This window comes from Nanorana parkeri, unplaced genomic scaffold (genome assembly GCF_000935625.1).
Source record: "Nanorana parkeri isolate BGI_ZX_2015 unplaced genomic scaffold, ASM93562v1 scaffold192, whole genome shotgun sequence".
NCBI lineage: Eukaryota > Metazoa > Chordata > Amphibia > Anura > Dicroglossidae > Nanorana > Nanorana parkeri.
This window is the reverse complement of record NW_017306460.1, coordinates 1246289-1259150: the sequence shown is the minus strand read 5'-3', so window position 1 is coordinate 1259150 and position 12862 is coordinate 1246289. Positions and strand designations below refer to the sequence as shown.

Below are 12862 nucleotides of genomic sequence, written 5' to 3'. Positions count from 1 at the left end.
GCAATGTCGAATACCACTAGCTATAGAGGACTACAAAACCCAGCAATAGTACATTATACAGCGCAATGCAGAATACCGCCAGCTATAGAGTACAACAAATTATGGATTTGTAGTCCTCTATAGCCGATGCCATTCTGCATTCATTGCTATATCATTTTACTATATTGCACACCACACTTTTTTTTTCTTATTTACTTCCACCGCTCCAAGCTTGCTCCTGTGATGGACTACAATCTCAATACAAAACAAGTAGCCCATCACTGGAGCCATTTTTAAAAATGTATCTTATTTTTATCAGATTAACCGATTAATCGAACTCAATCGGCTAACTAATCGATTTTGAAACTAATCGTTAGCTGCAGCTCTAAATAAGATGCATTTTTGTGACTAGTTAAAAAAGGTACTCAAATGCATTTTTAAAGGTTTAACCCCATAGTTTAGTGTCACTAACTTTAGAAACAAGTCAAGAAAAGAAAGCTCTTGTAGTTCTATTTTCACAAATTCCGTTTGTTTGTGAATACTGGCAAACTGGCTTCAATTCAAGTTTACTACAGCAGGTAATTAGAGGCCAGCAGCATGACTCTAGATGCTTGGTTTTGGCATCTGTCTGTGTAGACAACCTCACACAGAGCAGGGATCTGCTCAATCGTACCAAGGGAGAACACTGCAAGCCAGAAAGATAGATTAATAAACAGAAAAGCAGAAAGGTCGAAGGGATTCCCTTGACATGCACTGAAAATTAGTCTGTGTGTTTTAGAGAAAAGAGGTTGAATTACATTATTAATATCCAAGCCAAAAGCTAGACTTATTTTGGTTTTGATCTAGACACCGACAGGTTTTCCCTTTGTGCAGTACACATCCCTACTGTCTGTCAAAAGGACCAGTAGGAATTCAGAAGATTAATCTAAATACCGCTGGAGGTGTAGGATAACGCAGTTCTGTTGAATATGCATAAAGCATATTAATTCACCGCCAAGTCCCAGCAAACTTTATTCATATCTCATCCCATATACATAAAGAACTTATGGAAATTAGAACTCAAAACAGCTTGCCAGCAACATGTACAAGGAAGCATTAAGAAACAGCTTGACTTGTAGAATTCTGCACGTAGTCTTTGCATGCACAGCATAGGATATCAAATTAAAATCTTTCCTCCTCGTATGGGCTATATCCTGTCATTTACACGGATTACAAGGGTTAAAACTCATCAGGTTATTTTCCGATGTCCCTCTACCCCTGGAAAGGATTTAACTTCACTTTCTGTGACCTCTAAGAAAGCTGGCTACAGGAGCAGGTATCCTTATTCAACAACTCTCCCTCATCGCTTGCTCTGGTGTCAACAAGAGTTTTTGGATTTCCTCTCACTTTGTCTTGGTGACAATTGTTACCAGGACAAATAGAGGGTAAGCAGTGAAAAAATCCCCAAAAACATGACAAAATGATCCAATCCTCCCTAATGTTTGAATAGAAAATTACTTTAAACCCCCAACCAATAATAGTTTTCTAAAAGCAGAGGTCATGAACAAAATAAAAAAAAAAAAAAAAGATTGCCGAATTGTTTTTATGTCACACGATATTTGTGCAAAGATTTGTCAATTATAGTTTTAAGAACAAAAAAATAAAAATCAATTTTAGTGCACACAAACAATAGAATACCCAATTTGTTTGGTAAAAAAAATAAAGGATGGTGCCATATCAAGTAAATAGATACCAAACATGTCAAGTATGCATTGGTGAAAAACTATGGTACTCCAAATTGTCCATATGAGACAATTTAAATGCCATTACTGCTCATCAGTTCAGCGCTAACAGTGAATTATGGCTCTGGAATTATTGTTCTATCCGATGTTCATGTTGATACTGAACATTCGTGGTGAAAGCGTTGTTTATGAGCACATGCATGCCCTACGTGCACGTTTACTTCCATGTAGATGGAGGGGTTGATTGAAATTTTTTTTTTTACCTAACTTTAACGCTAGCACAAAGGGGCTAACAAGCCCCTGTGTTAGCAATTTGAGTGGACAGGTTCTTTTTACGGAGACATCAGGGGTCTATTCGACACCTGTACCTGTAGGGTGGCGGTACAGCACATTCACAGTGCAGTTGCCCAGATCACTAGTCCATAACAAGCATCGCCTGCTGAAAAAAAAGAAAAAACTATAAAGATCATTGATGTAGCCAAACCAGGACGTACAGGTATATCATAGAGTCCTGACGTGGTTAATTTCTGCATTAAACTATTCTGTTCCAAGAGTGAGGTTATAACTGCAGAAACAAAAAATGTTTGTAGTGCATGTTAACAGAGCTCATCATTTATGCATAACGTATAGGAACATCTGAAGATGTCAGCTGCAGAGGCCTTCGCATATACTCAAGCTTAAATGTGAAACATACACTTGGCACACACTCTTCCTGTACGTCTATCATACTCTGTTAGTGAATATCCATTCCAGGTGTTCAAACTATCCATTACACAATTGCAGGATTAAGAGGAGAACTCAGGGATATAACTCTATCACTTGAAATTCAATACTGAAAACAAGTAAATATGTAAGAAGCAAAAGCTAACATCAGTAACCTCAGGGTGCCAAATGTAAAAGCTTCGGCTTGGATTATTATATTGCTCATTTTGAGATGGTGTTACAGCTTTTTTTGGTTGCTATGCTTTTTCAAATTGGAATTTTGTACCATAAACTGATGATTTTTCCTGGGCATTTTCCTCTGACCTCTATTGACATTCATATAGCATGTAGGGTTGAACAGTGTTTTTGATTTATGTTGATGGCCTTTTCAGTCTCACATACAGGGTAGTGTTTAAGGGTCGATTTGGGTGATTTAGTGGCTGAAACTTCAGTCCCTTTCTTTCTGGATCTGGTAGTCACTTTTTTTGTGACTAACTGTACATAAGCAATGTGACAATATACAGATCAATACCCTCCAAGAAAATAAAGAGAGCATGTCCAAGGGAAGACCATAGGATAGAAAAGGCTCTAATCCTGATCTTACCCAACCCCTAGATCCAAAAGGTGAAAATGGGGTGCATGACTGGAAGAACTGCCAGGGCAGATGTTCACCTCACAAAAGTAAAAACTTACCAGGAAGAAAATCAAGAGGATGACAGAATCAGAGGTAAATTCAAGAGCAATTGGTGGTGGTGCCTGTACCAACCAATGTTCGATCCCCTGGAATCAACATGACCAATAGGGAAGGTACATTAAATATTTATATACAAGGGGTAGACAGGAGATAGCTGGTAGATCCCCTCACTTTACAACAGAGGAATATAGATCTGAAAGGGCTAAGAACCAAGCTCAACTCCCACAAACCTGAAGAAAAAGACATTCCTCGGACAAACACTAAAATGAGAGTTTGCCTGAACAACCTGCCTATTCTGAAGCATTGTAAAGTCACAGGCACACCTAGTCTGCTCAGAAGCTGGATCCACAAATGTAGGAGGAAAGTCGAAGAGATTGGAGAAAAAAAAAAGGAGTGTTTAATAGAGGGGTGCCCGACTCTCCCTGAGGAACAGGTAACTCCCTAACCAAGTGAGAGGGCATGCAGGCAATCATACTGTAGACCCTTTAACTGAAGGCCCATACTGGTTAAAATGGTCTGCAGGCAAAGAGCAGTTTCCAACACCAATTCCTGACCAGGCAAGATCCAGAAGACTCGGAGGTAGGAGGCCCATCAGGGAGGTGTTGCCCATGAAGGCACATGGAGATTGATCTCTTCACAGGAGGTCCTCCGAGTGTCCCACAATGTGGATTCCAGGAGAAGACACTAAGGCAGACACTGGAGTCCACACCCTGAAGAATACTAGATGTGTCGGGGAAAGATGGATAAGTCCGAGCCCTGACGGGAAAGCGATCAGAAAGTACTGGTCCCATCTGACTGTATAGGTCAGAGTATCCCTCTAGGGGAGAGACAGGGGTGGTGAATCAGAAGGATGCCAAGCCCAACTGATGACCTCACATGTTTAAAGTCGTAGAGGGAGGTGGCCAGGGTGAGAAATGGCTAAATGGTTCTGAGACCGCACTGGCACAGTGACTTTAGGAGATCACAAGGGAGCAAATAAATAGGATTTTTGTACTCACCGTAAAATCAAATTCTCTCCGTTCATTGAAGGACACAGGGCAACAGATCATAGATCCTGCATGGTAGGGTATATCGCCACCTGCAGGAGTAGGACGCTAGGCACATAACAAAAGACAAAGCCAGCCTAGGGGCGGCCCCTGCTGGTGGCCAAACCCCCCACCTGCTGACAAGTCTCTAGTAAGTAACAAGCAGTTAGGAGTACACACCCAATATAGAGGGCGGGACCTGTGTCCTTCAATGAACGGAGAGAAAAGGATTTTACGGTGAGTACAAAAATCCTATTTTCTCTTCGTTCATTGAAGGACACAGGGCACCAGATCGTAGATCCTGTATGGTAGGGACGTCACCAAGCAGCAATACACTGGAGGGATGGGCAAAACAACCAAAAACCCCCAAAAGACCTCTCAAGGAGCCGCTTGCAACACTTTACGCCCCAAACCAGCATCCACCGATGCCGAAACATCCACCCAATAAAACCAAACAAAGGCGTGGATGGAAGGCCAAAGGCGAGCGGACAGGGGGAGCAGTACGCGTAACCCCCCTGCACAAAAATTTGAACCAAGGCATTAGACACCAAGGGCCGTTGGAAAAGCACAGCCAATGTAGAAATTTGGCCCTGCACTGTGCACAAAGGCCAACCCCAGAGCTACCCTGCGCTGCAAAAACGAATTTTGTTGACCGAGAACAAACGCGAGGACAGAGCCCCCGCCTCCCACCAGGCAACGGAGGCCCTCCACGGGCGACGGAATAGCTACCCAGAAACCGCTTTGCGCGCCCTGAGCATCGTGGAAAATGACCACAACCGACAACCCCCGGTCCTTCAGGACCTGGTCTCCAACAGTCCTCGATCCGCCGGGGAAGACGAGGCAACAGGTATAGTGGAGGAAGACAGAAATCAGATCGTAAGATTCCCAGGGAGCCACCAGGGCCTCCACCGCTTCCGCCCAGGTATCTAGAGCCTGGGCAACGAACCTCTCCACCTGCCGGGGGAGTCGAGACACCAGAAGGTGTCTGGCTTCCCCCAGTGAATACAAAACTGATGAAAAAATCACCGGGTGTAGGGACCATCCTCCCGGGTCCACCGACCGCAACTGAGGTAGTCGGTCAGCCGATCGTCCACCCCCGGAATGTAGACCGCCAAGAGGGCCAGAACCAGACTCTCCGCCCAGGAGAGGACCCTGGCCACCTCCCGACATGCGGCTACGCACATTGTGTCGCCCCCAGGGGCTGAAGTACGCCGCCCCAGTGGTGTTGGCCGACTGGGCTCGAACCTACTGACCCCGAAGGACGGATCGTCCATGAAGGAGAGATAGGCGAATGGCCCGAAGTACCAACATGGAAAAATTGACAGACAGGACTCCCCCCGCGACCAACGACCCTGCACTGTCTGGGAGCCCAGGACCGCACCCCAGCCCCCAAAGGCTGGCGTCCGTGGGGACCACCGTCCAGTCCAGGGGCAGGAAAGACTTCCCCGCGCACCGAGGCTGGAGATTGAAGCCACCACCGCAGGGAAGCCCTCGCCTCCTAAAAACACTCGAAGCTCCCTGTCCAGGGATAGGGAAAACTAGTCCCACTGCCACCATGAGGTCCAGGACCTGCATACAAAAGCGAACGGACGACCACCGGTGGGTCCACAACAGACGCACACTGGAACGGAGTTTCAGAAGTTTGTTCCGATGGAGAAAAATTCGGGTCACAACAATGTCCAGGACCAAGCCCAGAAACTCCAGTCGAGGGAAAGGCACCAGACACTACTTCCGGAAGTTCAGGAGCCATCCGAACTCCTCCGAGGACCGCACAGCGACCTCTAGAGCCGACACCAGAGAAGAACAACTCCACTCGCAGAAGATCGTCCAGACAACCCACGAACGTGTACCCCTGGCAACGCAACAGCGCCAGATTCGGGGCTAACACCTTGGTGAACACCGGCGGGGCCGACGGCCGGCCGAAAGGCTGTGCCACAAACTAGAAGCGCCCTCACCCCACCGCGAAAACGAAGATATCGCTGGAGAGACACAAACAGGCACATGAAGGTCGGCATCTTTGATGTCGATGGAGGCCAGCAGATCCCCCTGCCGGAGACGTGCCACTACGGACCGGATCGGCTCCATCCGAAACCGGCGGACCCGCACAAAGAAGAACAACGTTTGAGGTCCAGGATGGCCCGTACTCCCTCTTTCTTGAGCTGGGTAAACAGGTTGAAATAAAATCCCGTGAACCTTTCCGAGGACGGAACCGGCACGACCACCCCCAGGAGACAAGAGGTCCGCCACAGCGGGGTGAAGATCCACCAATCGCGGAGGGGAAGGCGAGAGTTGGATGGGAAAAAGCTGTTCCCGGGACGGGACAGAAATTCGATCTCGTAACCTGAAGAAACCAGCTCCCGCACCCAGGTGTCGGAGACGTGAGCCCCTCAAAAAAAAAAAAAGAAAAAACACCAAGAGCCGAAGGTGCCCCCCCCACCCAGGGACCCAGAGATGGGGTCCGCCCTTCATACGGACGAGGGCTCGCCGGTGGGCTCGGCAGACTCAGGCCGCCCGGGACGCTCGGCAGGGAGGAAGAAGGGTAGGAGAACTAACCGCCCTTCTCTGAGGGGGGCGAAAAAGCCGTTCGTGAGCAGAAAAAGAGGGATTCGGCTTCCGCCGCTGGTCCTTCCGCAGCTGAGGCAAAAAAAGGTACACGTACCCCCCCGTCAAATCTGTAATCATCTTATCTAAGGAGGCACCGAATAAACGGTCCCCCTTAAAAGGGAAGCTCCGTCAGAGCTCTCACGGAAGCCTGGTCAGCCGACCAGCACTTAAGCCAAAGCAACCGGCGAAGCGTAACCGCCGACACTGACAGGCTCGGCACCAGGGGCGAGTTACAGACATACCGAAGGCCCTGCACCAAGTGTTCGTCAATACCACATAAGCGGGACAGAGAATCTTCTCCGCAAGCCCATGACGCAACATCGTTGCCCATGCTGTCAGAGCCCAGGAGACCAAGCAGAAGCCAGAACCGGTCGCATAAGGGCCCCAGAGGTAGTTTCGTGCTCGGGGTCCAAAACCGCAGCACCCTCCAGGAATGCGTCCCGGAGACCACCCAGCAAGGTGTATTCACGCCCCAGTATGGCGTCAAAACACTCCCCAGCACCAGGCAAAGTGACCCAGAAAACAGCTGACAAGCCACTCAGGGCGCAAATGGAAACTACACAACCAGTTAGGGCAGCTGCCCAAAACCAAAATGGCGGCCGCCCATGCTCCACCAGGCCGGGGACTAGATTCGGGGGCCATTACCGGCACATACAGGTCACCACTGCAGACTGTGGAGTCCTGCCACCTGACCTTGGTCCGCAACGGACTGGAACCCCCAGCAGAAAGCCCTCCCAGGGAGCACAAAGCGGCCGATCTGTTAGGCCACAAGCCGGGGACTAAATTTTCGGCCCACGGCAGCCGCAATCGCGGTAATCCACCGTTTAGTACTGCGGCCCCAGCGGGCCGGTACCAACCTCTGAGCCAAGGCCCTGCCGAAGGGGCCTACCATCAGATCCCCGCTAGGCCGCAAAAGCCGGGGACTAAATTTCCGGCCGCAGGTCACAATCGCGGAAATCCGCCGTTCAGCACCGCGGCCCCAGCGGGCTGGCACCACCCTCAAGCTAAGGGGGCCTACCAACCGTTCCCTGCTAGGTCGCAAAAGCCGGGGACTACATTTTCGGCCACGGGTCACCCACGGCGGCAATCCGCCCCTCAGTACTGCGGCCCCTGCGGACCGGCACCAACTGCCCAAGCCAAGGCCCCATGGAGGGCCCACCACTCATTACACGCTAGGCCGCAACAACCCGGGGACTAAATTTTTTCGCCCGCAGGCCGCACTTGCAGCCACCACCAGTACGAAGGTGGCACCCCGCTGTCCAACGGCGCTGTCCCCAAACAGCCATCCTCCATCTCAGGGTCCAGCACCCAGCGAGGAAAGCTCCGCGGCCCCACCACAGACACGACCGCAGTGACCCAGTGACAACCACCGCGACTGCAGCAGGCCCAGACTGTTCAATGGCCACAGCACAAGTCACCGTGCACAGGGCTCCGACAGACCCCCAGTCCAGCATACTCACCTCCTAGGGGACGCAGGAGAAGACCCTGGGAAGTACGGATCGCACCAGTAAACTGGGAGCGTCAATGCAGACCACAACCGCACCAAAATCAGGGTCCAGCAGGGATGACTAAACGCCACATGACCGTAGCCGGGGCGCCGCCTGCCTGTGAAGGGTACAGTGACTGGGCAGCCGAGACCCACAGTCATATGCACCCCTCCGGGAAGACGCCCACAGGCCACTCCATGAAATAGAGTAGGCGCAGCCGACCCACCGGAGCAGAGTCTGCATACGCTCGTAGGCCAGACTGGGTCGGACTACAAGGATCTATGCACATCCAGCGTGTCACCCAGCCGGCAATTGCTTGAAGATTCAACCAAAAAAAAGGAAAAAGGGAAGAAGAATCCCAGCGAAAAATACTTTGCTCCTTACTCCTGACGCTAGGCAAAAAACTGGAGACTTGTCAGCAGGTGTGGGGGGGGGTTGTCTTGTCTTTTTGTTATGTGCCTAGCGTCCTACTGGAGGGACGCTCTGACTTATGTTGAGGCAAGTGAAAGCTCTAAACTCCAGTTATATACATATTGATAATGATGTTAAGGGTAGAACCAAAGAGATGCCTTCCGTTAAAGACCAAACAAATCAGGCACTGCTTGTATACAAAGTTCGCCTCCCAGCACCTTAACCAGAGTGTTCTGTGTATTTGTATGGAGAACAGACCATACGAGACACAAACTGTGATGGCCTACAGGGAAACATCCAGGCTTAAGTGTAAGGCTCTGAACATCTGTTCCACATGCTCCATCAGGAAAGAGTCCACTGCTACAGAGTATAGGTCCCATTTAAAGGGCTTTAGCACATTCTGTTACAGTCCATCCTCCTAAGACACAAAACAAAAAACTGAGGCATGCTGGTAGAAGTCCAGCTTCCAAGTTTTTTGTGTTTGCCAGTGTCCAATGCGCCTTTAGGTGGCAGTATAACCCAACAGTATATTACTTCTTGTGACCCTCAATGGATGAAAATGGGACTCCTATTTTTGACACTTGTGATCGAACGGAAACATGCAAATAACGGTTTTAAGAAAGCTCTATTGATGCCAGAGTACTTTTTACATTTTAATTCTTGCACAAGCCCCAATCACCAGTTCTTTAAGGACCAGTTGTAATTTTGACACAACTTACCTGGTTGCTACAATCTATTTGGTCCCACAGTACTTTCTTATGCAAGATAAAAGCAATCAATTTGAACACAAGGTTATATGGCACGATACTGACAATGTGCGACTAAGGAATACTCCTACACAACAGCATGAAGCAAAATGAACTCAAACTTGGATTCAGCAAAGTATCCTTCCTTAAAATAAAGCATGGAATGCATTGCTCCTCTGGCTAAAACTCCGACAGTGTCAAACATCTCCAAATCACGCTCCCACGCTGATACAGCCCAGAACTCCAGACCTTCAGCAGTTTTTGCAGTTCTGTAAAAACACTAGCTGTTGCCCTTCTGCCAAAAAGACCTCAATTGTCAGTAATTAATAATTTATTCTAACCCGAGGAAACCAAAGAAAAGTAAATGTCAGGAAAAACCACTGCTCAGGGCAGATTTTCAAGCAAATTTATATTCACACCACAACTTGGATTAACTAGTGCACATGGCAAGCATTTAAAAAGACAATAGTTAAGAGACTTAACATTTTGGCTGAACCATCTAGAAGGGCTAAGAAAAAGTTAAGCACTACAAAAATACAATGTAATACAAGGCCCGGTGGGATGGAGGTCTAGGATATGCGATTGTGATGAGATCTTTAGGACTATTTTAGATAAAAGGTCATTAGTCAACAACTATATCTTTCAGGAAAATCTGGTAATAACACTGTAATTCAATCACAAGTTATTTTTGGAAGAAACAAGATAACGTCAGCCTTGTACTTTGTGTTCTTACAGTCAATCATTTGGCAAGAGTTACAAAAAGCCTAAATGCTGCCATCTTTAGTAAAACTGTATTAGTCAGCTACAATGGAGCCTCAACATGAGTGACTTACCTTTCACACTTTTTACAAAGACTGGCTTCTCTTTCGTAGGGTCCTTCTCGTCCACTAGGATACCGTGAAAGATTCGACCAAATGTACCTATGTACAAAAAAAAAAAAACGGCATGAGCAACAGCCATTACCAAATTAAGGCGTATAAAATGAAAGGGATTGTTTAAAAAATAAACAAACACAGAGAAAGACTAGAACATAAAGCAAAGGCAAAAAATAGCAGCAGGTATAAAGTGCAGAATCCTAGAGGAGCCCCTACAAGCCTGCAAATATGATGGAATGCTAGAACGCAAAGCGCTGAGAATTAGTTAGTTTTGGCCCTTGCCCACAAATCCTGCCCACTCACATTTCTACTTATCATGATGGGCTGCCTTACTAGCCAATAAAATTGTGGAGGAGACAGGAAGAGGAAAGGCAAGCTTCAGCACCGAAGTGCAAAAGCTCAGAGTACAAGAACGTACTTTGTGCAGGTATGTGCCTATTAGGGATGCACAGATACTTTTCGAGTACCAGTGCAGATACTTGGCATTTTCATGAGAACTACCAGGGTTGCAGCGGTTGCAGCTGGGACCGGGCTCTGGCACTCCACCACTGTCCTGGAATCATTAGTCTGTATTGTTTTAGAAAAACTGTCACATGACAAACAAAAATGTATCAGTACTCATACTTGTAAGTACTCGGCAAGTACCAGTACACGTACTCGCAAAACTGGTATCTGTGCATCCCTTTATATTTATAAAAACAAAATCGTACATTAAAACAGATGTACAAATCCAGGAGCTCCGTGTGCTCCTTACAAATGACATCTGCCTCCTAATTTTTTAATTTTTCTCTAGTCTAGTCTTGGAGCTCAAAAAGTATCTGTACTTGTACCGAGTACTGTACTTGGCATCTGTGCAACCCTAGTGCCTATATTTAAGTCACACTCCAGGAAAACCCCCCAAAAAAAGATAATTTACAAAAACGATAATTTAAATCATTAAAAAGCCATGTGCAGTAAAACAAATGTTTACCTTGCAGCATGCAGTCTCCTGCAATCTCCTGCACATAAGCTTCTGGGCACTGAGGTGAGTGAAAGATGCAACTTGAGCAGTGAGGTGCTCTAATCACATCGCCTGTCCCTTCTCACTATTGTCCATTCACAGATCTCTTCAAACAATACAAGGCATTCTGTGACTGCAGTAGGAAAGGAGGGAACGTGACATCTCTACTCCTCCAATGACAGAAAGCCTTATATTGTTTGAAAAAAATACAAGACATTTTGTAAATTGGCAATAATGAGAAGGTTTGGGTAATGGGCCCAGAGCACCTCACTGCTGGAGTTGCATCCCTTCCTCCCCTCAGTGCGTGTAAGCTCAGCGTTCTGTGCAAGAGACTGCATGCATCAAAGTCAGATTTGATATACTTTGCAGGGGCCCTCCACACAACACACAGCTTTTTAATATTGAACACATCCAACTCAGTGTATAAATTTTGTTTTTTTTCCTGGAGCCTTTAGCCGGCGGATCGCTTGTATATTAACGGGCATCGCTGCCTCTTTTCAAATAGCGGGGATTTCCCGCTCGCGCGCGGGCGGATGTAACAGGACGTGTATACACGCCCAGTTACATCCAAGAAGCTCCCGGCAGGCCGTGTATACACAGCGGCTGGCCGGGAGGTAGTTAATGCCTGAAGCAGTTTGTTTTAGTTGTAAAACTTCTAACAACCTATAAAAACCATAATACCGAACAGTTAATGAATTTAAAGTCAATTCCTGTAAAAAATAAAACAATCCAGGTCAGCATGACAGAAATGACTGCTGTTTGGTACTGTGCAATACTGGAGGCCTCAATAACCTTCCTTAGGCTGTTTGTCATACCTATAGGATCATGCGTAAGTAAAATGGTTAAGAACAAGCCGAGACTTGGCCTTACCTTAAAGACGTCATAGCTGATAAATGATTTTATGGTAAAAGCAAACCTTGGATTATAATGTGGCTACCCGGCATTATTTGACAAGCAGACAACGTAATAGACGTCAAATCCTTTTCAGTGGAACAAGACATTTTACATGACTAATGTTTATTTGTTTTTTTCCACAAGGAAATAAAAAACGGGAAGACTACAAAAGATTGTAAGAATCTACATATGAATTTATCTTTTTTTTTCTTTTAAAGGGTGATGCTCTTATGATGCTGAATAAAACAAACCCCCCAAAGCCCGAGACAGTATGTACACTCACATGCTACATCACAAAAAGTAAACTGTATGTACAAAATTATAATATGCCCAATTACCAGTGATTTATTCTAACTGGGTATTCATTTAAAGTACATTTATAAAATGCGACCTCTCCTTTAATCCCAATCTCAGCCAGACTTGGATTAAGAGAAAAAGGGGGCAGGCCTGCAAACCAAGCAAACTTTGCTACAATGCACGGGCGTCGCGCGGCATCTAATCGACGCCTGCTATCTTGGGACGCCAGCAGAGAGAAGAGGGGACGTTCACCCGGCGGGTATACCGCCGGATCACCTCCCTTCTCCTGACAAGTCGGGCTCTCGGTCCATGAGCGAGTGCTCAACTTTTTAGAGGGGGGTGACCCCAAAATGACTCAGTCATTTTGGGGTCACCCCTGCAATGGGTGCGGGCCGCACCCCTCCTGTGACGCCACTGAGCACAGTAC

The 12862-nt window shown here is 47.1% G+C and overlaps 1 protein-coding gene across 1 annotated transcript in view; it reads right to left on the bottom strand.

Moving 5' to 3' along the window:
- Positions 1-12862, bottom strand: part of RYK (receptor-like tyrosine kinase) — a 112156-nt gene that overhangs the window by 51677 nt on the left and 47617 nt on the right. The window contains exon 10 of the mRNA XM_018555326.1: positions 10203-10289. Within this exon, the coding sequence (XP_018410828.1) occupies positions 10203-10289 (87 nt within the window). The remainder of the gene's footprint in view (positions 1-10202; positions 10290-12862) is intronic.